The 13,484-nt window shown below is 37.6% G+C and overlaps 1 protein-coding gene across 1 annotated transcript in view; it reads right to left on the reverse strand.

Annotated features, from left to right (window-relative positions):
• Positions 1 to 907: 907 nt before the first annotated feature.
• The window catches only part of b3galt1b (UDP-Gal:betaGlcNAc beta 1,3-galactosyltransferase, polypeptide 1b), a 42,608-nt gene continuing 30,031 nt past the window's right edge, over positions 908 to 13,484 (reverse strand). The window contains exon 2 of the mRNA XM_032529619.1: positions 908 to 3,484. Within this exon, the coding sequence (XP_032385510.1) occupies positions 2,263 to 3,249 (987 nt within the window). The 5' untranslated portion in view covers positions 3,250 to 3,484 and the 3' untranslated portion in view covers positions 908 to 2,262. The remainder of the gene's footprint in view (positions 3,485 to 13,484) is intronic.

Genomic DNA, 13,484 nt, shown 5'->3' on the forward strand with positions numbered 1-13,484 from the left:
TTTAATAGAGATTGTCGATACCATTTTTTGTTTCCCGATATCAATTCTGATCTCTGAACAAGCGTATCGGCCGACACAGAGCACTGATCCGATACCAGTGTGTCATATATTTTATTATGTTTTACAACTGTATACTACTATCCCTGTATGGATGTGATATGATTGCCCATAGAAAAGCAGAATTGAAGATGAGATCTCCTTTATGTCACAATTACATCTCCTAGATATAAATGAGCTATCTTTGTCGTCAGTCTGGCTCAGGTTAAACTCTTTGTGAAACATCAACAAACACAAACAATGAATGCCACAGAACATTCTTTTATTAACCAGTTTGACAGTTAGTTATAACTGAAAAAGAACAGAAATAAACCTCTTTAATGTAGATTTTCTTTAGAGCTTTATTACGTGGTATCGGATCGGTGCATAAACTACAGTACTTCCTAATACCAATACCAGCGTTGTAGGCAGTATCGGAGGCAATACCGATACTGGTATCGGTATTGGAACATCTCTGCTATTTAATTTAAAAAAAAGAAGCAGTTGGGCGTTTGGGTAACTCACCTGGTAGAGCGTGCGTCCATATACAGAGGCTAACTACCTTTATCCAAAGTTAGCAAACTTTAGATAGATATTACTGTGTAACTCATAATAGGGAGTGAGTTTGCTGACTTTATTACTTGTCTCTACTGTACTTGTGCTTCTGTTAATCTAATTTTCAGCATTTACCCTTATTCAGGAATTTAGGATTTGTAGCCATATCTGTTGTTCAGGGAGTTATGTAAGTTAGCTTTAAATAACTACAGTAAATCATTTTGAATAATCCTTTATGTGACCACCCTAGAACAATCTGCTCTTTAATTAGAAACAAAAAGACATTTGGAAGAAAACAAACTCAATAAACCTAAAGTAACCCTTTAACAGGGAACTCAAGGATTTGTTTTTTAATATAAAAAACATACAATATATAAGAACAACCCCTTGCGGGATAGATGCCTTCACAGTAAATGTCACATTAGCTTTTAATACTACAAAACTCTTGAAAAAAGAAAAGAAAAGTTTGGCCATGAAAGTCACATTTTCTGATAAACACAGAATTTTTCCATGATTTCAGTAGCAGTGCTTCAGCAACCACTGATATGCCAGATACATATTATAATACATCCAGTCTGTAATGATCTTAGTTAGTTAAACTGATACTTGCTCGACAGGATGCCGTATTTCTCTTGATATGTGATGAGGCGATGAGTTAAAATAGCTGCTGATGTAAACAGCATACAAGAGCAGCAGCTGGATTAATAGCTAAGACACACAATTACCAAGTATAAAAATGTCGAAGAGAAGAAAAAACAAAACATTCATCTTTTTCATAGAGGAGAGGCAGTGAAATTATAACGATATGTAAATAAAAACATCAGGCAAATCCATAAAAACGTTAATACAGCTGGGTGGTTTCATTTTTGCCAATGCAAGAGAAAAATATCAAATTGTCTTTCAACTTGGTCTGTTTGGAGAGTGACGATATACTGCAGCTTATTTTTTAGCTTTGTATACCACTGCATTCATGATAAAGATGAAAAAGGGGAGAGCAGCATGAGTGCAAATGTAGTTTTACCTCACCAGACGACCAGGTTTGTTGTTGAATATGATAACTATTTGCCCTCTCATTGTTCAGGAATTCATATTTTGTTTGTAAATAATACTTCTAAAATGTATGATATTATAGACATAATCTACTAATTTGATACTTTATTGTTCCTGCACAGAAATTCTCTTTTGGCTTGTTGTCCTGCTAGAAGTTCAGGGTGCTAAGTCAGCAGCCATGCAGCTGGTAGAGATCCAGTGTCTTGCTCAAGGACACTTTAGCAGGGCAGAAGGTTGTGAATGGGAGCTTAAACCAAGGTTGTCTGGTTGAAATGGAGTCTCGCTACCCATTAGGCCACACTACTGAATGCTAAAAGCTGATTGACTTAATGCTTATAAAGAACTTTCTGCGTAAATTTGTACCTGGAATACATGAAAAAAAATATTTCAGACAAACACCACGTTTTAATTATGCATGAAAATACGCGCTTTACAAGCCTCATGCATTCATTAACACTTGTGAGGTTTTATCAGCAGAAATTGAAAATAAATGAATGTTAATGAAAACATCCGTTGTAAAATAAAGACTGGCAGCCCTCAATGTTTTTACATTACTCATTGTGACGAGATTTAAAAGGAGAAAAAGGCAACAACAAAAAAAGTGCGTGGCCCTCGTGTCCCCTAACACCTCAGGTGCTTCTTGCTGGACATGTCGTTCCAAATGCGGTGCATCTCCTCTGGGGAGATCTGGTGCACGGTGATAACCCGCCTGTACCGGCACAGACTGTAGGCCATTTTCCAGTGATTAAAACCACTGTTCTGATACGGGTGTATACCCAGTTTACGCAAACACAGTCCCACATACACATCCTCCAGGTGCAATAGTCTTGTGTGTAAGGAAGTCTGGAAGATCAACTCAGCAACGTCAGCAGAGAACACATAGCCAGTGCCCGAGCAGAAGGGTGGGTATTTACTGTCAGGATACAAGTCCCTGGACATGTACCATTTACTGCGCATATCCCTTATGGGACCACCATTTATGACATAGCCAGTGAAATATCTCCTTCTTGGCTTGGTGGTGGGCTTCAGGAGCTTGTAGATCAGATTATCCATGTTGACAAAGATGTCGCTGTCGGTCTTCATGACATACTGTGCGTTGGGGCAGAAGGTAGCCACCCAGCGCATGCCCATCATGGTCTTGAGGGTGAGGTTGTGGTAGGAATCAATAAAGTTCTCCACCACAATGTCATGGAAGATCTGGCTCTCCTGCTCCACCATCTGGTTCAGGACGGGGTCCGTGTTCCTGCCCAGCAGAAAGATGGTGAGGATGCGGATGTCGCCAAAGGTGCTCTCATCCCCCCAGGTCTCCCGAATTGACTGCCGCGCATCAAACTCCTTGTGCGTGGTGCTGATGAGGATGACCAGGAAGGGAGCGGCACTTTCGCACTTCTTCGGCTCATTGATTACAAATTCAAAGGCATGTGGGTTAAGGGTGCGGGTGTGGATGTTGGTGAAGGTGATGTTTTTTGGGGGTTTTGCTGCCTTACGTATAGGCACAGACATGTGACCGACATAAGTGGAAGTTGGGCGAGATATACTCAAGTACCACAGAGCGCTCGCCCAGCAAACCACTGTCAACAGGTATAAACATGACACTTTTGAAGGCATTATGCTGCATTTAGGTGTATTTTGATAAGTTGGACCTTATAAGGTTTTCTCTCCATTAGCAATGTTACACCTAGCGAGGCAGCATGAAGCTGCTCCAGCGTGCAGTTTGACATTAATTGTCAGTAATGGATTACTTTAGAGAGAAGTGATGCTGTTTATGTTTTAATGCAAAACACTTTAAAATCGTATGGACATTCACTTTTTCTTGGTGAGACTGCTGCTTCTCCATTTACATCTGAAAGAGAGAGAGAGAGAGAAATATATTTATAGAAAAATATATACACATCAGACAGGCCCTAAAATATATATATTTAAATAAAATATGAGAGATCCAATAAACTCAGCAGTGGCAACTCAAATAAGAATAAAAGCCACAACACAGAGTTTGCTATCAGCAACTGCAACAAGTCAAATAAATGAAGAAATGCTGCCTGAGTTATCTTATAGTTATACAATTAAGAGTATAAACACTGCAGAGAAACTTAATACATCAAACTCATCATTTGGGTGTTGGAATCAAAAATCTCAATACTCAAGCCAATAAAGTAAAGCTAGTCAGAGGAAGAAAGGAAACAATGAAAACAGATGAAATCAATATCTAATAAATGAGTGGCTGAAGCAGGAAAGATTGTGGTGCCATCAGCTGTGCAGCAAAAGTGACTAATCCTCCCGAACATTTATATTATTCATTGCTGAAGTTTAGTTATTATTCAGTGGTAACACACATTGTCATGTAAGAATTGTCTGCATACTGTGTTACTGCCTTAGTTTATAAAGGGTCAAATACCCTCTATGACAATATGACTATGATATTCATTATGACTATTTTAATTTAATTTTAATCATGCTCTCAAATTCAATGAAAAACAACACAGACTAGATAATGGTTATGATCATGTAATGGTGAAGCAGATTGTTAAAGGGCAAACGAAGCACAGTCACAACAGATTTGACATTTTGCATATTAGAGTGTTGCAAATGCCTCAAACTGGAATGTGTTTTCCTGAAACTTTTATATTGAGATTCTTTACTCAAGTAAAGTATTAGCAAAATGCACTAAAAGTATCAAAAGCAAACATACTCAATACAGAATTACTATAGTATTTTTTTATTATTATTATTATATGATTATTATAGCTGATACATTAACATGGAAGTAGTATTTAACTGTTGGTAGAGGTGGGGTTAATTTGGTATCAGATGGTCTGTATGAAAAATCTTGATAAAATACTGTAAGTAGTAACAAGTAACAACTGTCAAATACATGTATATGGAGTAAAAAGTGCAATGAGTACCCAATAATAATTTGTTTTTAAACCTTCAATAACTGATATTGTTTGTGGTCACTTGGGGGCAGTGGAAAATAATTAACTTTTTTACAGATGCTGAGTAACGCTATCATCCATTTGTAGTCGTGTTTCTGGCAACATGGATTGAAGGTCCATTAAAAGCTCTGTTTTTGGTCTCTACCAACTCTTGAGGAAAATATCTGGCTTTTTAGCTGCTGAATGCTCCACTATGTTCACCAGCTAGCGAACAATAGAAAAGGAAATCATTAACATCACTTTTCAGTTAATTTACTATAACTATATGCTCGTGCCTGTGTAAAATGAGTTATAGATTTAGCACCCGAATTTAAAAGTTATATGTAATTTTCAACATTCAACACATGATCATAGTACGCAGGTTGACATTTTACAAGAGTAAATGCCCTTTTAAACAAAAAACAAACAAAAAAAAAACAACGGTTTACAACCTCTCTTGTTCTGTGGCTGAAAGGAGCTGTGTGGGGTTGGGTTTTGCATGGCGGTGTGATATGGTGTCACAAAGGGCACACCATGCCATGATAATCTTCTTCCCTGGGGTGAGTTCTTTCTCCCGGTTTGTTTAGTGCTGTACTGCTATATGCTGTATGCTGTTACTGAGCTGACAGAGATTTGAAATGTCTGATTTTTTTTGAGCAGTCGTTCTGCACTAAACTACGCGGTTTATACTTTTTGTGCAGGTGGCTCTATATGTTAGCATGTAGATCATGTATTCTGATTTTTGAAAAGTCTTAGTGACTTTTATTTTAATTTAGGGACAGCAGAACAGGAATTAATTTAACAAAACACTACATTTCTATCTTCAAAGCTGGAGAGTAGCAAACCCCAGGCTGAGCAGACAAATGTAGCCGTAATGGCATAATTTGAATTACATTTAAGACTGCAAATACCTGCAGTCTATACCCATATTGTTTACCAAAGTACTTTGTTAGGCATTAACAGCAAAGGATACATATAGTACATGCTTTGAAAACAAAACCTTTGTAAAAAGGAATGAAATGCTGTTTGACTTGTGTGCCTGTGGACTATGAGAAATACAACTTGTTATCTTGCACTGTTTATTTGGTGTCCGTTTGAGAATAGTCTGAGACTGTCTTACATATGCTCTCAGTTTCCTTTTCCCCAGACTGTTTCAGCAAAACTCTTACGTTGAAAGTGTTTGCTTACAATGTCCTACTTCTCCTCCACCTCTGAAATTACTATTAGATCTCATTACAACAGTTTACTCAGGCACAAGACATACACAGAGATGCTGATATTTTCTAAGAGGCAAAGTGAAGACAGAATAACAGGGCAATCACTGTTTGCTCTGAGGTTAATGAAGTGCATTGGCACATACTGTTTGTACATGTACACATGTTCTATTAACCAGGGACAGCTGGTAGCAAGCAGTCACTGTGTCCCACATTGTCACTTTGAAATCTCACTTTCCAGACTGAAACAAAAATATTTATGAGACAGAACTGAGGCAATGTTTATGTGACCGTTCATTGCTGCCAGTCTGTAAAACATACCCTCCAGTGGTTTTCCAGAACAAACACTTCTAAGCTGGTCAGGGTCTCTCTCACTCACACACACACACACACACACACACACACACACACACACACACACACACACGCTAAATTAAACACTAGATTAAAATACAAATACAACTACTAAATGTCAATAGTTAGGTCAGAATGAGCTGAAGGTGCTCTGTGTGTAAGCAAAACTGAAGTGAGATCACTTACATTAGTTTTTTTCTCTGCTCTGTCTATGAACAGCAATGACTCGTGCACTGACAAACATTCACTCGAAGAACGGCTTGAGTGACGGCTCACTGCTGTTATGTATTTTTACTATCAATCAATCAAATCCAATGATGAGTCACTGATATGTGTGGTTATAATGGTCATGATCAATGTGCATCATTCAGTGCATCCATTTAGATTTAACATCAGCCATATGTGTGTGTTTTATCTCTTGGTGAGACAGAGAGACATAAATGGGTCTATTTGCCATGGAGCTGGATGGCAGCATATACTGTATCTGTGGCTGAGATATGGGCAAGATATAATAGGGTGAAGGGGTATAGGTAAGGGCCGGAAAGAGGAGAGACAGAGAGATGTAGATGTTGATTATAATTGATGTATCATTCTGGCTGAATGTGCAAAAATCTGCTCTCAACAAATGAGACTTGGTGTAATTATGCTTTCTGCTCTGCTGCCTTGTTTTACCTCCTATAGGTAAAGTCGCAAAAATTAACATATTCTACAGAAAAGCTGCCATTCACAATAGTTGGGGATTTTTAATAGCATAATAATAATAATAATAATAATAATAAGAAGAAGAATAAGAATATGTTCAAAGTATGGTGGTGGACTGGTAGCTGGAGAGGTGCCAGTTCACCTCCCGGGCACTGCCAAGGTGCTCTTGAGCAAGGCACTGAACCCCCAACTGCTCGGGGCGCCTTTCCATGTGCAGCCCCCACACTCTGACATCTCTCCATTAGTGCATGTATAGGTCCTGAGCATGTGTGTGTAATTCAGGCCTGTGTTTAATAACAACAGAGTGTAAAGCGTAGTTTCCCCTTGTGGAATTAATAAAGTATAAAAAAAAAGAAAAAACTTTTTTTTCAAGTCACCAAGATCTGCTCACAGTTAGTCAGCTACTGCACGTAATGGCCATTGCTGCATCAGTGCTTTGAAAAAATACAATGATGATGAACTTTTAAAAACATATTTTGAGATGATAGATGGCACAACTCTTTAGACCCCACTTTGTTCAACAGCTCATCAAGTGTACATTACGTAAACAATGACCAACTGCACATACTCTACATACGTAAGCACTTTTTATAATCCTGTTGGATAAAAAATAATCTATGTTCTTGCCTTACTGCTTATTAATGAATATTTTCTTTTGCATGCACTTGTACACTTACACCTGTCAGTGTGGAAATAGTGAGTACGTTCATTCATGAAAGATGACGTCATCCATAGCAACGTGGTCTTCTCTTCGAGTTCGCTAAGTCCCTCAGCAAGTGGTGAGATAAGATATTTTTTCAAATTCACAGCTCTGTCTGCTAGTTTGTTACAGAGGCCTTTCAGGTTCAGTCACTGGTTGTCTGCAGCAGAGATTGCTCTGCTTGTGTTTAGATGATTGTAGCATGGAACAGAGCCAGCAGGCAGGCCACCAGACCTTTGCAGAGGTATTATTCTAATCTGTCTCCGTAATATTGGATATCACACTGAGAGTCAGTCATAAAATCACCCGCTCTGTGTGACCAGATCGGGCTGGTAACTAACAGAAAGGATAATCAAATATATAACAGTTTATATGGAGAGAAGCATGGTCACAACTTCTGAGCCCTGAACCTTCAAGACATGACGTGTACTCCAGAAGCAAAACAGCGAGGGGAATAAAATGAAGAAATAATTAGCCTACACTTCCAACAGAGACCCAATTTTTCATGATTTATTATAGCAAGAGGTACATTTGTATGGGGAGCACAGCACAAAGACAGCCATTCATCAAGACATGACATTTCCTTCTCCAAGCCTCTAGGTTGACTGTTTGGCGGACCAGTTTCTAAAAAGGGCCTATAACGCTCTCCTTTGTACACAACAAAATTGTTTTTATTCATGGCCCCATGACCATCTATAGACGGGACTCTAAATGTTTTTTCCAATAACAACTTCTTAGAGCTAATAGATTGCCAGATTGAATTAGTTGGTTAATACCAAAGCTGGTGATTTGGGGAGAGCCTGGCCTAAAATTTAAATTAATTACCATGGCATTTAATTGATACTCTTTAAATGCTGGTTACATTTTTAATTACACAGCACACTAATGGCAGAACTAAAGAAATAACAAAATTTATTTTAATACATGCTTTGCATTTTAATATCATTGTGACATCATCTTGACACTGTGCTGTTATGAAGGTTGCATTCCTCCTCTCCTCAGACCTTTAATTTGGATTACAACCACAGCATGGATGTGCATTTTTTCACAATAACAAATAACTGAATGATATATGAAATACTGATGACAGGACTGCCTGATGAAGCAGAGATGTGTGAAAGATGATATCAAAATTGTAGCACAGCAAGGAGTAAAGTCTTCTATCTCCCTGTCCAGCATTATGATGTTGAAAGACACATTTTTAAGCTCATGAGATGAGATTTCATTGACCTTGGAAAAGAATGGAGACTGACCATGCACACATTTTCAAAGCCATTAAAAGGTGTTTTTTACAACATTTACTTGAACCTCTCAATATTTTGGAACCCTTTTTCCTGGTACTCTTATTAAAAAGCATAAATCAAACAAAAAGGAGAACAGACCATTTTTCAACTAAACCAGATCCCTTAAACAAGAATAAGCCTTTAAAGCTTTTTTATCACCCTGTGTCTATAAATGCTTCATTCCAGAAATACAATGTACTGCAAGATCTGTTGTTCTGGAGGCAGAAGTTTCTTTAGTATATTAACTGAGAAAGCTCAAACTTCTTCCAAATAATGTGGCATCGCTTTAATAGATGCAGTAGATCATTCATGTATTATTACAATGTAGTGACATTTATATCACTTTTTACTTTTTTCGGTGCAGTGCATATTACTCTTTGCTACTGTAAGTGTTGCTCCACGACTATGGTAACCCAAAGTGTCTAATATTAAATACATGATATGAAATGGTGAAATGAATACAAAGCCATTAACTGAATGTTCACCAATTCAGGCAGAGGCAACAGCTGATTGGCCCCTACCTGGTTTGTCGTGAATAGTAAGATGAAAAATGGCATCATGAAACAGTAATTGGGACATTTTCATTGTGAAATCAAAAAAGCAATAAAAAACAGCTGGAATGAAATCAAAATAGCCCGCAATGAACTGGGTGAATGTTATTGTAAAGAAAAAGGAGGATGAAATGAAATTTCATAACCTAAATTTGTTAAGCAATATTGGATCTTTACATTTTCATTGGTTTTGCTGCAATTATTAAAGAGCCCCTCAAGACGTGTTATAACATGTAATAAATTGCTATGCTTTGAACAATAATTTGTGTCTAATATGAGTTTTTCACATAAATGACTTCTTAAAAGCACGTCTACCTATTCTCCCTTATTGAAAAATCCAATACCAAATGTTTCATTCCTGGACACAAGTACTTCCTACTTTACTGAAAAGTCCCTTCTCATTGTTTGTGCACAGGGTGGTGTTTCAGGTTTCCAAATCACACTTTTGAAAGTTGCATATCTGACTGTAATTGGCCTCCAATATCACAAAATCCTGCTTTAACAAACACATCTTAAACTCAGATTTCAGATGAGCACAGAAAGAGAATGTGAAAACAGCCTTCTACTATCAAGTGGACCATGAAATATTGATCACACGTTTGAAGCAGTGGGTGGGCATTAGGGGCATAGCACTGGAGTGGTTCAAATCGTACTTGACTGACCGAACTTTATGTGTAAGCCTTGGTGACTGTGTATTCTCCACTGCTCCTCTCTCGTGTAGGGTCCCACAAAGCTCAGTTCTTGGCCCTCTCCTTTTTCCTCTCCATTTGCTCCCACTTAGTTTAATACTTAGGAAGCATGGTATTTCATTCCACTGTTATGTAGATGACAGTCAGATTTATGTGCCTCTTAAAAAGAAAGAAGCATACTCAGTCAGATTGCTACTTATGTGTCTCAACGACATAAAGGCCTGGATGGCTCTGAACTTTTTAAATTTGAATGATGAAAAGATGGAAATCATGGTTTTTGGTGGCACCATTGGACCCCCCCTGTAGATCTGTGTTCCTTGGCACAGTATGTTAAACCTTGCATCAAAAACCTAGGGGTTAAAGTGGACATGAAGCTTAAGTTTGACAGTCAGATCAAGGCTGTTGTCAAATCAAGTTTCTTCCACTTGAGGCAGCTGGCCAAAATTAAGCCAATCTTGTCAAAACAGCACTTTGAGACGGTAATCCACGCCTTCGTTACCACTAGGCTGGATCACTGCAATGCACTTTATGTAGGGGTAAGTGGGTTGTCCATCGCAATTCTCCAGATGGTACAGAATGCTGCTGCATGTCTTTTAACTGGCACAAGTAAACATGAGCAAATTTCCCTTATTTTAGCCTTACTTCATTGGCTGCCTATTCAATTTAGGATCCATTTTAAAATTCTTTTATTTGCTTTTAAATCCTTGAATGGTCTTGCCCCATACTACCTTGCTGAGCTTATATGCCCTTATACAACACGCTCGCTCAGGTCAGATGATCAGCTGCTCCTGAGTGTGCCTAAAACTAAACGGAAGCTCAGAGGGGACCGTGCCTTTGTGGTGTCGGCTCCAAAATTGTGGAATGATCTGCCTCTGCACGTTAAACAGGCCTTTTCTTTGTCTGTTTTTAAATAACGTCGTAAAACCTACCTCTTCTCTGTGGCCTTTACCTATGAAGATGTCGACTTCATTTACTGCATTTAATTATTTAGTTTAATTGTTTTTATTGTGTGGGTATTATTTTTACTTGTGTTATTATGTTATGTTTCTTTTTGTATTTTTCTGTACAGCACTTTGGTCAACTTTGGCTCTTTTAAAGTGCTTAACACAAAAGGTTGGATTGGATTGGATTGAACTCTGAACATTGTCATTGTCATAAAGTGAACTTAACAATGATCAAAACACATTTTCAAAAGAAAAGGGACTTAAAATATTGGACACTTTGGGTCAAGTTTCATCTCACATGTTCATCCTTGAAACTGAATAGTGCTCCTTGACATGACAAAACAAAAATAAAAAGTTCCGTTGTGAATTCATGCAACAGTAAAAATCATCTGTTCCATCTCTCTGCAGAGGGAGATGAGATTTGATTTAAAACCAGACAAACAAAAGAATCAGATTTTCTATTTCCCACAGACTCCTGTCCTTTTTATTGCTTCCTGAAACAGAAACATAAGGGGAATATTGTCATTTACATATTTTATGCTTAGGGCTTGATCTAAATGGTGCTCTTCTATTATAGCAAGCTAAACACTTAAGGAAAATCTATACTGGCAATTCAATCAGTGAAGCTACATTAAGCTGAATGAAAACTTTTGATAAATTGAAAAACATTAAACTGGCATCCCTGTTACTTTCCTCCATTGGGAGAGCTGAGTATTGTAATGTCTTGAAAAGAATCAATATCAGTTCAATTTTAATACTAACAGAATATATCTTAAAAAAGAAGATTTGCTTGGGTGGATCGAGGACTGAATTCTACTGTATAGCCTACACAGTTTTAGTAACATGCAAGATTGGCTTAACAGTGGGGACAATTGCAGCAAGAACAATTATTTTCAATGGACAGGAGGTGAAGTGTAACACAGCCATTTTGCACATGGGATTGTTGTTGAATTGTTGTTCAGGTTTTGTTTTCACATAAACACAATTACGCTTTGAATCAAAAGGAAATGGCAGGTCATATTCATATTGTGCAATGGCAGTGTATTTCATGAATTTTCTCACTGACTATGCACTACGGCACACTGGCTATGCACAGAAAAGTGTCCTTCCCCTATTCTGATTTGTCAATAAAGTTAAAAAAAATATAAAGAAATACAAAACAAAACAAATAAAAGGAGAACTTTCTCATCATAATACAGGCCATAATTACTCTTTCCTCAAAACATATTTTGAAAAACAAATTAGCAGCTTGTGTATAAATCTAATTTCCAGGCAACAATGTTGTAATATTCTTCCACAAGCACGACTATGCTAGACAGTTTGTTGTGCTATATTTTGAATAAGAGTTGATTCCTGATTTCAATATATTTAATTGTTCATTAGCATGACATGCCCATGGGCAAGATCCACTCCTGTGGGACTTTACTGTAGGCTATTAACAAGCCAGAACATGGAGATTTTGGAGGGATCCGACCTTTAGGCACTTGCTGGTAAAACTGTTGTTGCTATTTATAAGCCTGGGCACAGCAGTCTGTAAATAAATCATTATATGTGTCTGAAACAATACGATTTATTTTCTAGGTTTGACTGGAATATTACAGGCACGTTCGGTGCCACAAGAGACTGAGGGACTAGAGGAAGGATAAAGAGAGTAGTCAAAGATCCTGTGCCAATGGTTACCGTGGGGACCGCTTGCACCTTTCTGCCATCAGGTGTTGCTGGAAAATATTAGCAAAGAGGCAGTGTGAGTCGGAGGTTTTCAAAGCAGAGCTGCAGACAAACAGGAAGCTGGCGTCCTGCTGGGATGATGCCAGCAATCTTTCTTTCTCAACAGATGCTGCCCACTGCCCACTATTCTTTGTTCCCTTCTCCAAAGGCAAGCTGTGTTGCATGCTGCACATAGAATAAAAATGCTCACCTTGATGTCCGTAAAGGACAGGACAAAAAATAGAACTTCTTGAAAGTTTTAAACCACAAACTGCTTCCTCAATTTTTAGCATATACAATGACTTGCAGAGAGCTACTTCTACATTTTGCTGTATAAATTCAGAGCTCAGTTTAATTTCTGTAAAGTATGAGAGATGTGTCACTACGGCTGCACGATTATGGCCAAAATGATAATCACAATTATTTTGAGCAAAATTGAGATCACGATTAATTATCACGATTATTTGTTGATTTTAACCGAAACAAATTTTATAGTCACATAGGCTATTTATATCTGCTTTCACATCTATATTTTGCTACATTTCTCTTATGTTATATGTTGTACATACATACAGCTGCAACACATGTAAATGAAAATTATCTGAAATAAATAGCCTAGGATATATATTTATATATACAGTGGGTACGGAAAGTATTTCACTCTTTGTTTCATTGCAGCCTTTTTCCAAAAATCAAAAAAGTTCATTTTATTTCTCAGTAATGTACACTCAGCAACCCATCTTGACAGAAAAAAACAGAAATTTTTGCATATTTATTAAAAAACAAA

This window comes from Etheostoma spectabile, chromosome 11, assembly GCF_008692095.1.
Source record: "Etheostoma spectabile isolate EspeVRDwgs_2016 chromosome 11, UIUC_Espe_1.0, whole genome shotgun sequence".
Classification (NCBI taxonomy): Eukaryota; Metazoa; Chordata; class Actinopteri; order Perciformes; family Percidae; genus Etheostoma; species Etheostoma spectabile.